Source organism: Cariama cristata, unplaced genomic scaffold, assembly GCF_000690535.1.
Source record: "Cariama cristata isolate BGI_N322 unplaced genomic scaffold, ASM69053v1 scaffold8863, whole genome shotgun sequence".
Taxonomy (NCBI): Eukaryota; Metazoa; Chordata; class Aves; order Cariamiformes; family Cariamidae; genus Cariama; species Cariama cristata.
This window is the reverse complement of record NW_009607822.1, coordinates 153,443-169,693: the sequence shown is the minus strand read 5'-3', so window position 1 is coordinate 169,693 and position 16,251 is coordinate 153,443. Positions and strand designations below refer to the sequence as shown.

Here is a 16,251-nt window from a genome sequence, read left to right as displayed (position 1 = left end):
GGAACTTTTCTCTCTATTGTCTCTGGGGAGAATGTATTCGTCTGGAGGAGTTAAGCACTGGCATTCCCCTGTGGTCACCGAATCCTTCTCCACACAGACCAAAATGGCTGTGTTTTCTTCTGGCTACACATCACTCCATAGAAAAACAGAAATAATCAGTGGAAACATCAGAAAAAAACAGCGTAACGAACCAGCAAGAGTGGAAATGGATTGTTTTAGAAGATATTTGCAAGAAGAGGGAAATGAAAGAGGCAGAGTGATATGTACTATGCCATCAGCAGGAGTTTTGGAGATGTTCCCCTCAATACCTATGGTGCAGCAGGAAGGGCCCTTCTTCAAGCAGACAGGTAAGAGGAAGGACCTTGTAGAGAAAAGGTCAGCAAGTGCAAGTTCATGGGTGCCTGTAAAAGCAATGAGGAACATTTTGACTGAGAGTGTCTCAACTGAAAGTCCCGTGGAATACTGTAGGTTTAGAAACCTCAGTTGCATCTACTCTCAGTTTTGCTAGTTGCTAGCAATGGATGAGCTTGGTTTTGAAGTATCCTTTCTCAAGGACTGTACTCTACCCTAGCAAGAGAAAACCGTAAAACTGTTTTAATTGCCACTTGCCTAACGAATGCCAAAAGAGGCATGGATTGCAACCTAACATGGCACCAGAGAACCAGCATTCCTATGGTAGTAGTCTGAGAAGGTCTCCTAGCTTTGAAAGGAAGCCACTGCATGAGGGGTTCTGCATTTCGCTGTGGCTGGATCTTGAATTCAGCATGTGGGCCTTTGTACAAGGCATCTTTTTAAGGAAGAGCAAACAATCTTATCTTGTCACTTTGGAGCTAGAAGAAATTATAGGAAGCTCATCTTCCTCCAAAATCCTTCTGTTTGTCCTTCAGTCAGACACAATATGAAATACCAGCCACAGTCTTCGCCTCAGGGTGTTCACAGGCATGTTCTATTTTGTTGGAGCTTCAGGAGCTATTCCATAATTCCCCTCTGCTTACACCTATGTAAAGTAGAAGTAATGTCTTTGAGTTTAGCGGTTGCATCCCACCGAAGCTGGCGCGTGAAGAAAAGCAAACTCCCAGTTTGAATGCCAGAAGAAAACTCAGATTTTCTTCCTGTCTTGTTTCACTGTGAGCAAGAATGTGCAGCAGAGCGGCTTGAGCTGTGCTAGCTGCCTGCCGTCGCAATTAATTGCTACATACTGAGGCGGGTTCACCCTGCACCCTTCTGTATGTTGCTTACTTACAGATGTTGACACCTGTCTCTTGATTAATTCAGAATCCTAACACATGTAGAGAACTCTAGTTAAGAGTCACAGAGTCTTATAGAGCTGGATGTCATTAACGATGATTTTCATATGTCACATGCGCTTCCCCTGAATTCCCTGGGTCTGGAATGAACTCAGTGTCTCCAACTGGATGACACCATTCAGGAGGGCTTAGCTCAGGAAAGGCTGTAGAAAACACAAAACTCATCGCAGTCCCTACTGAGACTGAACCAAGAACAGCAATACTAGTGACTCTCCCTCCCCCATTTCCAAAATTGGAGGAAGGAGAGGTACTTGCTGTTCTGTGCACTAATTTGGGGGTAATTATAGATCATATTTCAGGGCACAAAATAATAGTCCTTGGAAGAAAAAAAGTTCTTTTCTCCTTTGTGTGGTACTGCATGGTTGGGTAGATATTGGATTATCAGTAATTAGTGAATTCCTTTTGCAATTTTTGATTTGTGCCAGCATGGCAAATTGTATGCAAGGTTGTGGCTCTTCTTTTCACTTCCATCATTGTCAAAAAACCCCCTCCAGAAATCCGTAAAGTCAGTGGAGTGATGTCAGCATAAAATCAGTCAGAGGGGGCTTAAGCCTCTGATGTTTAATTTTCTGCAGCATGCAATTCCAGTCAGTTCCCAGGGATCCCCAAGGCTCCAGCCACATGCCCAGTTTGAAAGGCTGCCCAGGAAATGGTGGAATGGTGCAGGGACAGTATTTAGCCAAGTGCCATCTGTTGGCCATTTACCGTAGTGCTTCAGAGGATGCACAGAGTTTCTGAGTGCCTGAACCAAGCACAGATGATGTGGCCCCCAAACCAGTCTCTTTAGATTCAAACCTGCAGTTTAGTACCTCATTGCGGGAGGAGGACTCCATAATGGAAGCTTTTCTCTAGGTCCCGTCTCTTCAGAGTCCCGGTGTAGTTTACCTTTACTTTCTTAGGACATCAGAGAAGATGTAAGACTTTTGGTTAATGGTTCAGCACATCAGTAGACATACAAAAAGGTTTTACTGTGATTTGTGAAGCATACTCTTGCTTTTTGTTGAACGATAAAGTGATTAACCATCACTAGGAAAACAAATGTCTTAAGCATAGTGAGCCCTACTCAGGTTCACCCACTCCATCTGTTTGAGGTGGAATAATTTGAGCTAGAGGAAGCAGATAAGTATCACCTTGCTCCTGCATCACTGGGCTCCCGAAGCAGGGAGCAAATGTCTCAGCGCCTCTGTACTCTCAGATTGATTCTCTGTCTTGTGGTCACAGAACCTCAGCAGGTTATCTCATATTATCTTGAATCAGCTTGTATCTAGAATATGAGGTTTGGGCGTAATACTGGTCTCCATGTAGCAGTACTCTGTTGGTAGGTTTGTGCTTCTTCTTTAGAGGGACAGACCTGTTATTGCTTCAGCCCAACTTGGAAGTCAGTGGGGGACATAAAGTACTCCATATTCAAAATGGATTAGGAGCAATACCTATCAAACCTTTCTCATGTCCTACAGATTTTGTACATTGTACTGGCAGATTGTCTAAATCATTGCCAAAGTTTACTGAAGACATTCTTCAAGCAAAATGTCCACTATCCAGTGATGTATCACCTACGGTTCTCACAGAAGATAAATGCTTCCTGATGGCACTTGGAGCTGGAAGTTTCTCACATGCTATCAGCCAAACAGTTTATGTCCACACCACCACAGCAGTATGAATTTTCCAGAAATGTTTCCATGTGGCAGGAAGTGGGGCTGGTGGTTCTGCAGGTGGCATCTTCACCACCAGCCTCTTCTTAACTACAGCCCTCTGCACGGATGTCCAAGCTGCTCTGGGAGACACTGTCTCTCAGAAACACTGTAAATCTGAGACTCAGCCTGCATGACCTCAGGGTTATTAGAGTTTCTGGCATTTGCTTAGTATGGAAGGAATTTTAGCTGGGGTGGTTTCATCACATTTTTAACACAGATTGTTACATTTTGTCTCCTTAAGTTTCCCCTGCAGACAGAGGTATCTCTGTCTTTCTTAAAGTGCAGAGAATACATATAAATAGTTGTTTTATTCCTTCACTGGGATGCTTATACTTATGTGATCAATGAGGACACTCAAAAATATTGTTTCTGTACCTCCTTTGAAATTCACAGAGCTCTTCTTGAGCCATTTGACTGAGTGCTTCACATCACTTTATTCCTCTATCTATGTAATACTAGTGCCAGTTTGTTAAAAATCAGGTTCAAAACATAAACATATTGCTTTGCAGAATGTATTATGAATTATTTTGATGTAATGTGAGTGTGCACCCTGTTGCAAAGTAACACTGCTATTTGCAAAATGCCGTCTTAGACCTACCGTATGAGAACTAGGACCATATATATACCATAGCTACCTAATACATACATGAGATATTTTTGCAAAGAAGTGGCCATCTGAGTCAACATGCCAACTTGGACTTTTAGACTAGTCCAACTTCATTTTTTTGTTTGCTTGTTTTTTGAGCAAGCCTTCTTCTTCTTCTCTCCCGTAAAGAGAGATTGTTGTCTCATGTGCTCTTTTCTGCAATTTGCTTCAATTGCTTTCCTTGGTAACATATTCCATATGCTTACTACCTCCCCTTTTCGTCATTCAGTAGCCTAGAGCATTTTCCTCACCAAAAGCTGCATGATTATTTTCCCAGGAAGTATCATTGCTCCAAAAAAGATATTGTAGGAGCAAATAAAGCACATTTCCAAAATAGTGCTGCCAAATAGCAAAATAAAAAAAATGCTCATTATTTTTGATGACAAGGATATTAAAAGGTAAAAAATGGTGTTGTTTAAAAATAACCAACTCTTCAATAGTAGTATGGGAGGATATTCAGTTAAATGGAATGTAGTTTCCCAGTGAGCCCATGTAGTCTTGGATTGAAACTATGGGTTGAATTAATTATTTTTCATTTCTATTTTTTAATCTATATTTTGTACTCCATTCCCAGCATTGTTTGTTTTATGTTGAGGGTCCTTTTTTCAGCTGTTTCTAAAATTTTACAAAAATGCCAGATGTCATGTTGGAAACCCAAAGCCCCAAATCAGGCCATAAATCACAACAAACCATAAATATATATGTGTTTATATAGATGTATAAAAGGCCATTTACTGTTCTTGAGCACTTCCCTTGTTGAGTTTCCTCTTGCCTCCCTTTACCACTCACAGCAGGTAGAACTGAAGTGTCTCACCTGGCGTGTTTACTTTGCAGACTCAGAGCAGAGCACTGGGTCAGACACAGAGGTGCTGGCAGAAAGGACGTCCTGCTCATTTGGCTCCCATTCTGACCTTACATCCGGTGGCTCAGGCCCTCAGCCTCCTCCACCTTCATCCATGGAAGAGATCCAGGTAGAGCTGCAGTGTGCTGACCTCTGGAAAAGATTTCATGACATTGGGACAGAGATGATCATCACAAAAGCAGGCAGGTAAGATATCTCTGGCTTTCTGTCTAGTTAAAAATAAAAAAAACATAAAAAATTTTTTTTGATGAAAGAAACCTTTTTTTTTTTTTTCCTTTGAGAAGCCAAAAGAGTAAATATGCAGGAAAAATTAGATGGCTGTCGGAGTTTCACAGCTGTGTCTCCTACTAGCTTTCTTAAGACAGGTAAAGTTGTTTCATATTACTGCTTGAATCAGTGGCTCCAATGGAGAACTGGCAGCTGCAGGAAACTGTTGAGGATAATCTTTCCTCTGGGCAAATAAGTCAGGAAATGATCATTGTACTGTTGGCTGTAATGAATTTAAGATGAGTTATGAATTTGGGGGTGAGCCATTTGAGTTTCCTTTGAAGTTCCTGAAGCACCAATTGATTTAATCTCAAATATAGTGAAATTCAGACTCACCTTTGCACCAAATTAATGTCTTCCTGCAATTCTAAATAGATAAAATATTAATGACTTCCTGTATGAAAAATGTGCAGGCTTATGTTTCCTTCTGCTATTGCAACTGATACCAAGTCAGCTGAGGTTAGGAAGAGCCACTAAGCAGCCGCGTTTTTTTAAAAAATAAAACCTTGCCCTGCCATGCTGTTAGCCAAGGGTAAGATCTTCATTGCCGTCTAGTATTAAAAAATGGCTAGAAGTCGGTTTGCCAAAACACAACTTGAAGCTGGTTATAAATGTCTAGATCCCTCAAAGTAGGATTTGTAGCCACGTTTGCACCAACATAATGTTCCTGACTTCACCCAGCGGGGCTTTGATGCCGGTTAATGCTGTCGGGGCGGCAGTCAGCACCATGGACAGAGCCCGCGACGGCGACCAAACCACGTGACCGTGCCGGGAGCTGTTCTGCCCCATCCCGGCCTGCGGAGGGGAGCTCTGCCCACGTTTGGGGCAACAAACACCGTCCTCTGTACTTTATAACTGTGTTTCATGTCTGTGCTCTCAGCACTTGCCAGAACAACCAGACTTGTTGCTTCATGTTCTTGTGATGTGAGCACTGGTGCTCAGTGGCGCCAGAAGTCCAGGTAATTTGAGGAAAATTGGTTTGGACAAACAACCCAGATAATCCCTGAAGAAGGTTATCAAAACTGGATTAACTCCCAGTTTTAGATACACAATCTCATTGGCACAGGATGTGTCTTACATCAGTACAGATTGGGCTGCTGGGTTTGCCTTTCTGCCTTAAATGGAAGAGGCAAAGTAACAGGAATTGTAACACTTGCTATCATGCCACACTTTTTGTCTGGAGATGTTAAAGCAGATGCAGAGAAAATTATTATTATCCTCTTTTCATAGGGGGTGAAATTGAGACCTAAGAAGATTAAATTATCTGTCCAGTGTCATTAAATATGACACTGGCAGAATCAAGCTCTTTGCTTCTGACTTTGTTGTCCTGGTGCCTGGGCCATGCTGTCTAAGAAAATTAAAATAATATATTGTTACCTGTTGAATTAACTATAATTAATTCTCTTATGATACATGGAGTAGACAGACTTAACAGCAGCGTAAGTATCTTGAAGCCCACCAACACCAATGCACACTAAAATGCCCAGAGCTTAGGGGTATGAAGATGATCTCAGTAGCACACACATTTCTGAATGAAGTAGCTGACCTTTCTGGGATCTTAAAAAAGCCATAGCCTAATTACAGTGTTGTTTTAAAAAAGTCACCAGAAAAGTTGCAACCTCAATGCCACCGCAATTTTGCAAATAGTTCAATGCAACTTCTCACAAAAGCCTTGACAGCATTGGCAGGCGTCCTGGAGAAGGAAGGCTTCCTGGAAAAAAACATAGTGAAATATTCTGGGGAGATATAACATAATGAAATTAAATACTTTAGGTCAATTCAAAAAATGAAAAATTTCTATTTGGTCAGACTGATGCACATATACAAAAAAAGATGCTGTAGTTCCTTAAAAGTTTTTATGAAATTACAATATTGAATGTATTGCTGTTTTTTAAAAATGAGCAAACAAACCCCTTTTTGTTGAAATTTGTCATCTGTTGTATTCGAGCTATAAACTCTTACTTGCTGGCTGGAACTACGTATTTTGACACTTTTGATGTAAAACTATTGTTCATAGAACTTGCCATTCATATTGCCTTTCTGACAAATATGGCTTCCCACATCACATGTCATCATAACAAACAATAGATACGTATCTCTAATTATATAGTAGTAAGAGGAAGCTGATTAAGAATTACTGTGAGATGTACATAGTTCCTTCCATGTGGCTACATGATGCAGCTGAACTACAATTCCAGTGAAACACCATGCCAGGAAAAATGAGCCCTATTTGGTAAAGAAGCATCCCAAACCAAAACATCCCTTCCCCCACCTGATTTTTTCTCTTTGCTTCAAGCTGGCCCCAAATGAAAGAAAAATGTTTGATTTTCTTATATTTTGGCTGAAACATTTTGGTTTTCATGTTTTGGAGGAGAGGTCTCTATGCTCTGGGGAAAACCTTGGTCTGCATTTTCTGATGAAATATCTCTTTTCCTATTTATGCAGCTGTCAGAGATGTTTAATAGCACATGTTAAGAAAGACAGACACCCTAACTTTATTTTAAGGAGTTCAAAACAATATGTATTTTGAGAATTTTTAGTAGGGAATAGATGTAGGTTTGAAACATGTAAGGACCGTAAAGAGTATTTCTCTTGCCAAGATTTTTTTCTGTAACACCTTTAATAGCATTCTCAAGTGCCTTTGCAAGCTGCAGTCTTGATAATTTTTCCACTTACAAAAGACCGTATATCACAATACACAGTCATAATTTACTGTGCAAATCATGTGTTCTTTACAATCCTAAATAATATTCATTCTCCCTGAAAGGAGATGCTTATCATTACTTGGGTCCTAATAGCCAAATGGTTAATCACTGGCTGCCCACACAAAATCTATGTAGCTACTAAATATATGTATTTTTTCTGCTTGATGATTTTCTTCTCCAGAAGTGATGTTAACAATGTGAGTGGGAATTTTTTTTCTCTGCTGACTACATTTGTAGATTAACCATTGCAAAGCATAATGAAGAGTTGGGCAGTTTCTTTAGGTAGTACATCTGTTTATTGGGGATGGTCCTTATAGATATGATAAAATTAACAAATTAACTGTTCATCTTCTCAGGTTAAGCATTTTTCTTTCAGAGAGGATGTATCTGTGATGGGTGAGAGCTGAGTCTAGCAGTCCTGTTTCTCCATATAGGATGCACGATATATGATGCATTCCACAGATTAGATTGTACGATTTCTGGCAAAAATAGCAGAACTGGTGTTATTTCCCAAAGATTTCCTACTACTTATTGAAATTGTGGGAGGCACACAGTATAATTTGCAACTTCTTCCTTCCCAAGGGAAGATTTTGCTCTTCTTGTTGCTTTTTCTTTGGAAACCCTGTTTGAGTCCCGTAAGACCTTCTTGTTTTGAAAGCCCTTATAATTACAGACTCAATTGCCTATAACTACAGCTGCTCCTTACTTTTCCATGACTTGTAAAGCACTGCTTGGTTCCTGCCTGATCCCACAATGTCTTTCTGCTCTTACTGTGTAATGCGAGATTCTAACCTATGTTCTCATTTCAAACACATTTCTGGAGCTATATCCTGCCTATGTCAGGCCTACTACACTTTTTAACTTTCAGACTCCCACTCCCACTCACATTTAATTCTGCTTTGTTTTTTCTTTTCTTGATGCTGTATTTATAGATGTCTTTTTTTTTGTCTGTTTCCATAAACCTACTTCAGTCCTCTTAGAACTTTTCCTTTCTTCCTTTCCATCAGAACACTGTTATTCAGAATTTAATAAGATGCTTATATACAAGACTCCTTTGTTGTTTGTACAAAAGATGCAAATGGCTTTCTGTCAGTTGCAGTGCATTCATATCTGCAATCCCCTTTATCTCCTTTTTGTTTGAAAGGCAACTTTAGACTCTGTACAAAATAAAATAAGATAAATTCAACTTAAGCCTCAGGTCCTACTAATTTAAGCAACTAGTCCTAAGAACATCTTTAACTCTTTTTGTCTACTCTCCTTCACCAACGGTGATCATGCATGTACCCTGGCAACATCAACAGAGGAATTTGAATCCCTCCCCACACCCCTACAATCCCTAGCTAAAGTCTGCGGTCACCTGAGTGGCAGGGGTCACTGTTAGTTAACTGCTGCATGGAAGTGCTGCCCAAAGGGGAAAGCAGTGTGCACTTATTTCTGGGGGGATACACTATAAAGAGTGCTTGAAGTCCTGCTGTGGATGGGAAGCGGTGCCCTACTGTTTATGGAGGTGGTTATACGAGTGCAACCATGCACACGAGCACAGCCAGGAGCTATGCCTCTGGAGACCCAGGCTCTACCTGTCATAGAACCAGGATCTCATCTCAACAGTGAGGGAAATGATCTCATCTGTCTTATCATAGTTATCATATCTGTACTGTGGGATGGCTCAAACCTAAGTGCTGAGGCCGGGCTCAGTAATAAGAGTGGAAAAAGCCAGCAATGAGTGGAACAGGTGACCTTGTCCTCTCCTGATTCTTCTGTGCCTCCTGATGGGTTAAATGGTATTTTGTCTGGAGTTCTTTTACCTTCCTGAAACCATGAGTCTGAGTTGTTTGAAACGTGTACTTGGGGCTGCTTACATTATCAGATGCTTTATTTTATTTCCAGTGGAAGGAAGGAAGGGCCCCTTAGTACTCTTCAGCTAGAGACAGCAGCAGGGATTTTGTTGTGAAGCTCTGTTGATGCTGAAGGGGCCCATGGAGGGGACTTCTCAGAGCAAGAGCTGGCAGGCCACAGCTTCCAAACTGCCGCCCAGAGGTCCTGGCCCAGTAGGGCAGATAAGCTTTCTCCAGCTTCCAGAAAGATGTCCCCTTTTGGAGCTACTGAGAAGATCTGCTGGGCTTCCTCTCCCTCATAAGCAATAAATCCTTTTGCTCCCAAACCCTGCCCTCAGCCTTTCCTCTCAACTCAAACACCTCCTCTACAGGATCCCACGCTGCAGAGGGAAAAAGAAAGGCATTCTTGCCTTGCCTTGCCTTGCCTTACCTTCCCTCAGATTCACTCCTCACAGGTTTGATTTTATAAAGAAATGTACATTTAGCAAGTCTTAAATGCAAGGAAATATGAGGTATAAAATAGCAATGATAACTTCAGGCTGCCCTGTAAACTCATGCACTTTATAAACACTGTGCATACTTTATCTGCAAACCTAAATCAGATTATTTTGCAGTTTCTCAATCAGATTTTTTTTTTTTTATGACTGCGAAATGACTACTCTGTTACTGTCAATAGACAAATTGTCTTTTGCTTCAATTGAAGAGCACATCCTACAGTGCTCTTCAGTGAAGGGACCTTCATTTTAGGGTTTGTATTTAGCAGATGTCACCCTTATGCAAATTTAATCTTATTTAAGTTAAGTTGTTGTTTAGGCAGTGTATAAATCATTACACTAAATGGTCATTAAAACTGTACACTCCGTCCTTTTAAACTCTCATCTGATTTCCGCTCACTAAGCTGTCTGTACAAGAGTATTTCCAGTGTCTGAAGAGCTTCAAGGAATTGCATTTTTATTTTGAGACAACCTCCAGGTACCTTTTAATTTCTTATCCCCTAATGGGGAACTGCCCTCTCTAAAACTAAGCTGTGAAACAGACAATGAATTTATGTTGGAAGGGATCTCTCGAGGTCCTCTGGCCCATGCCTCCTTTTAGAGCAGAGCAACTTTGAAGACAGATCCACTTGCCACAAGCTTCACATGTGCTGGTTCAAGGGGCAGAGATAAGAGTTGGCACCTTGAGACTCCAAAGGGTTAGAAAGTAAAGCTTTATGCTATCGGGAAAAAAAAATAATCCAGTTTGGGGATATACCTGTGATCCTCTTTTTTTGAACATTTTCCCAAAGGAAAATTGAGCTATATTTTTGTGTTAAATGAAAATTTTAAACAACAACAACAACAGAAAAATGCCGGCTGCCACTATCCAACTACTTCTTTCTGTTGCTGAAAGTTCCCAAACTTGGTTCTTACTATCAGTACACTACTGTGCTGGCAAATACAATTTTTAATCAAGTTTTAGAGATCTTTATATATTACTGCTTTTCTTCACATTCAGAGTTTCATAAAACTCATTCTTGTTATAGAACGAGACAGGAATTGAGTAGACTGAGGCACATGGTTGTTACAAAAATGCTTTTTAAAACACTTCTAAGTGGTCCTAAAATAAAATTGTAATAACTTATTTCATATCACATGATATTTCCCTAAAAGGGTACTGTGTGTAAGTTCACAGTCTAAGTTTAGGAAGCCTGTTTTTGTAAAGCTAACATATAAATAACTTGATCATCCCAAACTGCTGCTGATATAAAGCCTCCTCCTAAAATATATCATATGTCATCACGTGTTCCCTACGAAAACAGACAGCCTTCATGTCTAGCTGTTGACTATAAAGCTAGCTGGTATCTTTCTAAATGAAAAGCTCTTGACTGTTTATTAATACAGCCACGTTCAAATGGCCTGAATTCCTTCCAGACCTTTGAGCCTCCCATTTTCTATAGGGCTGGTGCCTCTGGGCAGCCAAGAGCCAGCCAAGAGGAAACAGAGCACAGGGACTTAACCAGGATTACATCTGAGTACATCCCTAAGTCGCCACTGTTTGCCTCTGCCTTTCCCATTTTCCCCTTTCCATGCAGCAGTGCTGCTGGAGACCTGCTGTGACAGTTCTAGGCCACATCCTTATGGCAAATAAACTTGACTTAGTTTCACACCCACAGAAAAAGAAAAGCAGTAATAATTTACAAAACTTTAAAAGTACACTTAAACCTTAGAGAAAGCAGTGGGATCAGCTGAGCCCTCTCCAGTCATTTTAGAGATTAGCCTCTAAGCCTGTTGAATGGCCTGTGGTAATCTTTTACAAGGTATTTCATAAGAAACAACCCCATAGGCTATGCTGCAACTTTACACGGAGCTGCAGATTTGGAGAGAGCTTCTTGGGACACACGGCATTCAATTTTCCCAATACAGTGCACAGTGTTAGACCCAAAGAGACTCAGATTTAATCCTGGGTTTCTCATCAACCCTCTGAAACATGACCTACCTCTTAAGCGGCTCCCAAGCCACGTCTCTCCAATTAAGGAGAGCTGGACTGTAAAATGCCACATCCTGTACCCATTTGGCTTGGCAGATTTAATGAGCCATTGTGGTAGAAACAAGTAATGCCCTCAAGCTACTGAAGACTAATCCATTATTCCATCCCCCACCCCCACCCTCCAATCATTCAACTAGCAAACTCACACCATCAGTTGCACAAATCTGCTCTCTCCTTGAAGGGTTTCTGCTGACAATTTTTCTGACAGTATTATGTCTCTCATAACTTGGGTTAGCTGTGCCCTGGCAGCTGTGGGTTGGTGCTCTCCCCACCCCCCGTGATAGATGCCCTTTTCCAAGGCAGATGCAATTACTAATGGGTCAGAACTTTCCTTCTGAGTGGCCTGAAAGTGCGTAAGGCAAAGGCTGAGCACCAACCTCCCCCTTCCCATCCTCTTCTGCAAGTGGGTATACGTGGCCTGAATGGGAAAGAATAAAATAGCTTCTCATGGTTGTATCCCTTCAGTGCAAAGTTTGAGAGACATGTTTGGAGATGCTGACATAAACTTTCCTGTTTTCTTCCTCCTCCAGGCTGTGTCCACTGGTAATACTTAGAGAAACAGAAATCTTGGGAGGAGATCTAAATCTTCTTCTCTGACATTTTAGTGCTTCTCACTAAACAGTGTGAAAGTGTTTTGATGGTTTCTAGGGATGGCCCCTAGAAACAATGGACAAACATTTTGTGTATGCTTTTCCACGATATTGGCATTGTGATTTTAAATTCCCCTTTAATATCCTCCTTCCATCCAAACTACCCTCATTCCATAAGGACATACCGACTTATCAGAGGATCAGAATGTAATTTCGTATGAGCATTCAGTACTTCCAGAGTTTCTCCTACCAAAGCTCTGTATCTTCCTAGCAGAAGTCATGCACCACCATGCTGTAGGACCTCAGCTCAAATTTTTCTCAGATAAGGGCTGAGAAACCACTCAAGTAGAGCTCAGGTTTGAGTTAACAGTCAGTGAAACAGTGCAGGATTTCTTTCAGTGCTCTGCTCTGCTGCTCGTTTCCTTTTGCACTTCACCCAGTTCTGCTCCTCAGATTTTATGAGGATGTTAAAATACCGCATTAGTTGCAAATATAATATGGCATAAACAATTCACTCAGCATGCTGTTTGAGGGAAGTGTAGAATGGCAGTTGGACTACTGGCAACCAGCAAATTTTTAAGGAGAAATTATGCCATAGCCACACTAACACTGACATGCTTTGAGGTTAAAATTGTTCTGAGCTGTTCTCTTCTGAAATAATTGCCTAGCTACAAACACCTCCAGAACAGTGGCTAGTGCACAGCAGAGCTAAACTTGTGCTCAGACAAGAAAAGAAAGGCTGGGAATTGATTCTTGCTGGTGTGAAGTTTCATAACTTGCCTATCAGGAGAAAATGCTTAAAACACATGTGGATCATATCACATAGAAATACAATGCTTATTAAAAAGATTGCACAAAATACTACCAGGACTTCAAGGAAACCATGACGATAATGCCAGTGTTTCTGTTAAATGTGAAATATATGCCTAATAAGCAGATTAATTTGAGGGACATTTTGTCTTAAATAACTATCAACAGAAGAATTGGGGGTTCTTTCAAGATGATGGATTTGCTTTAAATATTACTCCAGTACTATCAAACTCTATACTAAAATGTGATTTTCTCAAAAAAAGAGAACTAAAGTGATCCTACGTTTAATGGATGGTCAGCGGGAAAAACAGCAGGAAGAAGGTACACTGCCCATCCTAGAAATGCCTAGAGAGGAAAATTTGTGTGGAGCATAGCAGAACTGTCTGCTAGGAGCTGGGAACAGATGGAGTGCTCGACTAGGAGTTTTTTATTGTTACCCACAGGTTGTTATCCTGCTACCCCTTTTCTTAAGTGGGAAAGATTTTAAGATTCAAACCACTCCAACAGTCTTTGCTACACACAGCAAGCCCGGAGTAGTCATGCCAAGAACTGGGCTATGTAAAGTAGCATGCTCTTGGTGTCAGAGAGAGGTCTGAGGAGCCCCTTCAGCTTCCTTATTCACCATTTTCTTCCTTATTTCTACTCTTCTTTTCCTAGGAGAATGTTTCCAGCCATGAGAGTGAAAATTACAGGCTTGGATCCCCACCAGCAGTATTATATTGCCATGGACATTGTGCCTGTGGATAACAAGAGATACAGGTAAGCTTTTTAGGCACAGAGCTAGGAACCTTGTGATAACTTACTGTCAATGACAGCCTAGGAAAGACACACATCGTTATACACCATTGCAAAGGTATACACCATTGCTGGAGGAGACCATGTTGATTTACACCAACATAGTTGATTTGGCCAGAATCGTGAGACACAAACCCAGAGGTTTAATATACTCTCTTGAACTTCTGGATTGAAATCTTGCTCTTTTCAGACAGTAGTTTTTAATTGGGGAGATCCCTAGCATGCATTTCACAATTGACGTGATTAGCAAGGACTCTCTGAAGGAACTTGTAACTGGAGTTATCAATGGGGAGTCTGGAGCCTCTAAAACTACTTCAGCAAGAAAGGAATTGGCAGGTAGCAGATGAATGAAGATGGGCACCTCAGGTCTGACCTGGACTGAATTGGGTGATTTTTGTTTTAAAAGCATTCACTGTCCAGCACAGCAGCCAAAGGGGATATGGCTCCTGACCTACAGTGTGGAGCCATTGAGAAACCCTCTGGTGAATCTCCACCACTGAGCTGAAAGACAGAAAGAAGAGATTTCTCTGATATTAATGGGCTTCTGTTCCTAAAAAGTACTCTGGAAAACTCATGGTCCTCTGCATCCCAGAATATCCAGACAGAGGTGACTTATCAATACTCATTAAAAGACCCCTGAGATCAAGTCTTTTCCCAAAATAGTCTGAACTGCACCACATTTCAAGGATTCAAGAATTGATCCTCTGCTTCAAATGTTAAATATTATATTTTTGCTCTCAGACTGTGCAGAGTGTTTCTCAGGAAACTGCTTTTCCTGGGAAGCATCAAAGTAGTGTCTGACACCCAGCTAAATGTATTTCCCGTTTCTTTGAGTATGGTTCTGACAGCATTAATGTCGAAAATAAATATATTGTCTTACACTTTGTTTGTGTCCTTTTTAGCTTGTGCAGCCGCATAGAGCAAACTAATAATGAAAGGAACAGATTCTTTTGGGTTTTTTTTGCGTTTCTTGTGAAAATACAGGAAATGAGTCACTGTTTGTAGGTAAGGAATGAAATAACTTAGCAGAGCTGAGTAGAGACCCAATGAAGGGCAGCACAGGGCAGAACTCAGAGGTGTTAGCAGGACTGTTTGTGAAATGCCTTCGGCTGAAGGAGACGCAGGACAGAAAGAAAAAAAGTGTCTAGGCAAAGCTGTGGTAGAGAAATTTGTGTTATATATAGGATGGCTAGATCAGGAACACAGAAGATCACAAAAGACAAAGAACACAAAAATTTTTTTTTCTTCTAATCCCAATATTTGTAATTCTATACAGAATTTCATATTTCAGAGCATTTCAAACCAGAAGTTCTGTTTTATCAGTTGTTCTAATGGTATCCATTGGATTTTGCCCTTTCTGTGTTTTGCACAGTCTAGGATGACAGCCAGTGCAGATTTCTGGAAATTACAGGGCATTTATTAATATTTTCAGAGAGTGCTTTGTTTAACCATATTTTGTAGCCTCTTACTCTGGCTCAGAGAGGGTTAAGGAGTTGAGAAGGCACATGTGGCAGAGTTTTACAGGGAAAATAACTGCAAAGGTGGTTTTAATAAGGAATCAAGTCTGAACAAGTGGCTCAGGGGTAATCTGGCTTTCATTAGAAGGTAGGAGGTTGCAATAAAGCACATTCTCCCCTGACTGCAAATGAGGGCTTGGGGTGCATGCGGTAGGGTGGCAGGGGAGGGGGAGCCCTGCAAATGTTCCTCGAGTGAGTGAGTGAGTGAGTGAGTGAGTGAGTGAGTGACAACTTCCCTTAGCCATCAACCCTTCCTCTTTCAGATATGTGTATCACAGCTCCAAGTGGATGGTGGCTGGCAATGCTGACTCCCCAGTGCCCCCGAGGGTTTACATCCACCCTGACTCACTGGCTTCTGGAGACACCTGGATGAGGCAGGTGGTCAGTTTTGACAAGCTCAAGCTGACCAACAACGAGCTAGATGATCAAGGCCATGTAAGTTATAAGCTAATCCTGGTGCTTACTGCCCCAGCCTCACTTCTCTCAGACTCGAAAGGGTGCTGCTGCTTTGATGCTTCTGTGTCCTGCTGGGCACATGTCTGTAGCCACTCTCCAGAGTTATGAAGCTTTTTTTCCCTACTTCAGTGCTTTTCCTAAAAACATTGCCTGATCCAATAAAGCCCCTTTCTCTCTGTGCTTAGCACAAACTTCTTCTCGTATGTGCTTGTAAGAAAAGCATAATTTTCTTCATATTAGC

The 16,251-nt window shown here is 41.2% G+C and overlaps 1 protein-coding gene across 1 annotated transcript in view; it reads left to right on the top strand.

Moving 5' to 3' along the window:
* Positions 1–4,484: 4,484 nt before the first annotated feature.
* Positions 4,485–16,251, top strand: part of TBX15 (T-box 15) — a 37,959-nt gene continuing 26,192 nt past the window's right edge. Inside the window, exons 1-3 of the mRNA XM_009696890.1 lie at positions 4,485–4,695; positions 13,900–14,001; positions 15,818–15,989. Coding sequence (XP_009695192.1) covers positions 4,604–4,695; positions 13,900–14,001; positions 15,818–15,989 — 366 coding nt within the window. The 5' untranslated portion in view covers positions 4,485–4,603. The remainder of the gene's footprint in view (positions 4,696–13,899; positions 14,002–15,817; positions 15,990–16,251) is intronic.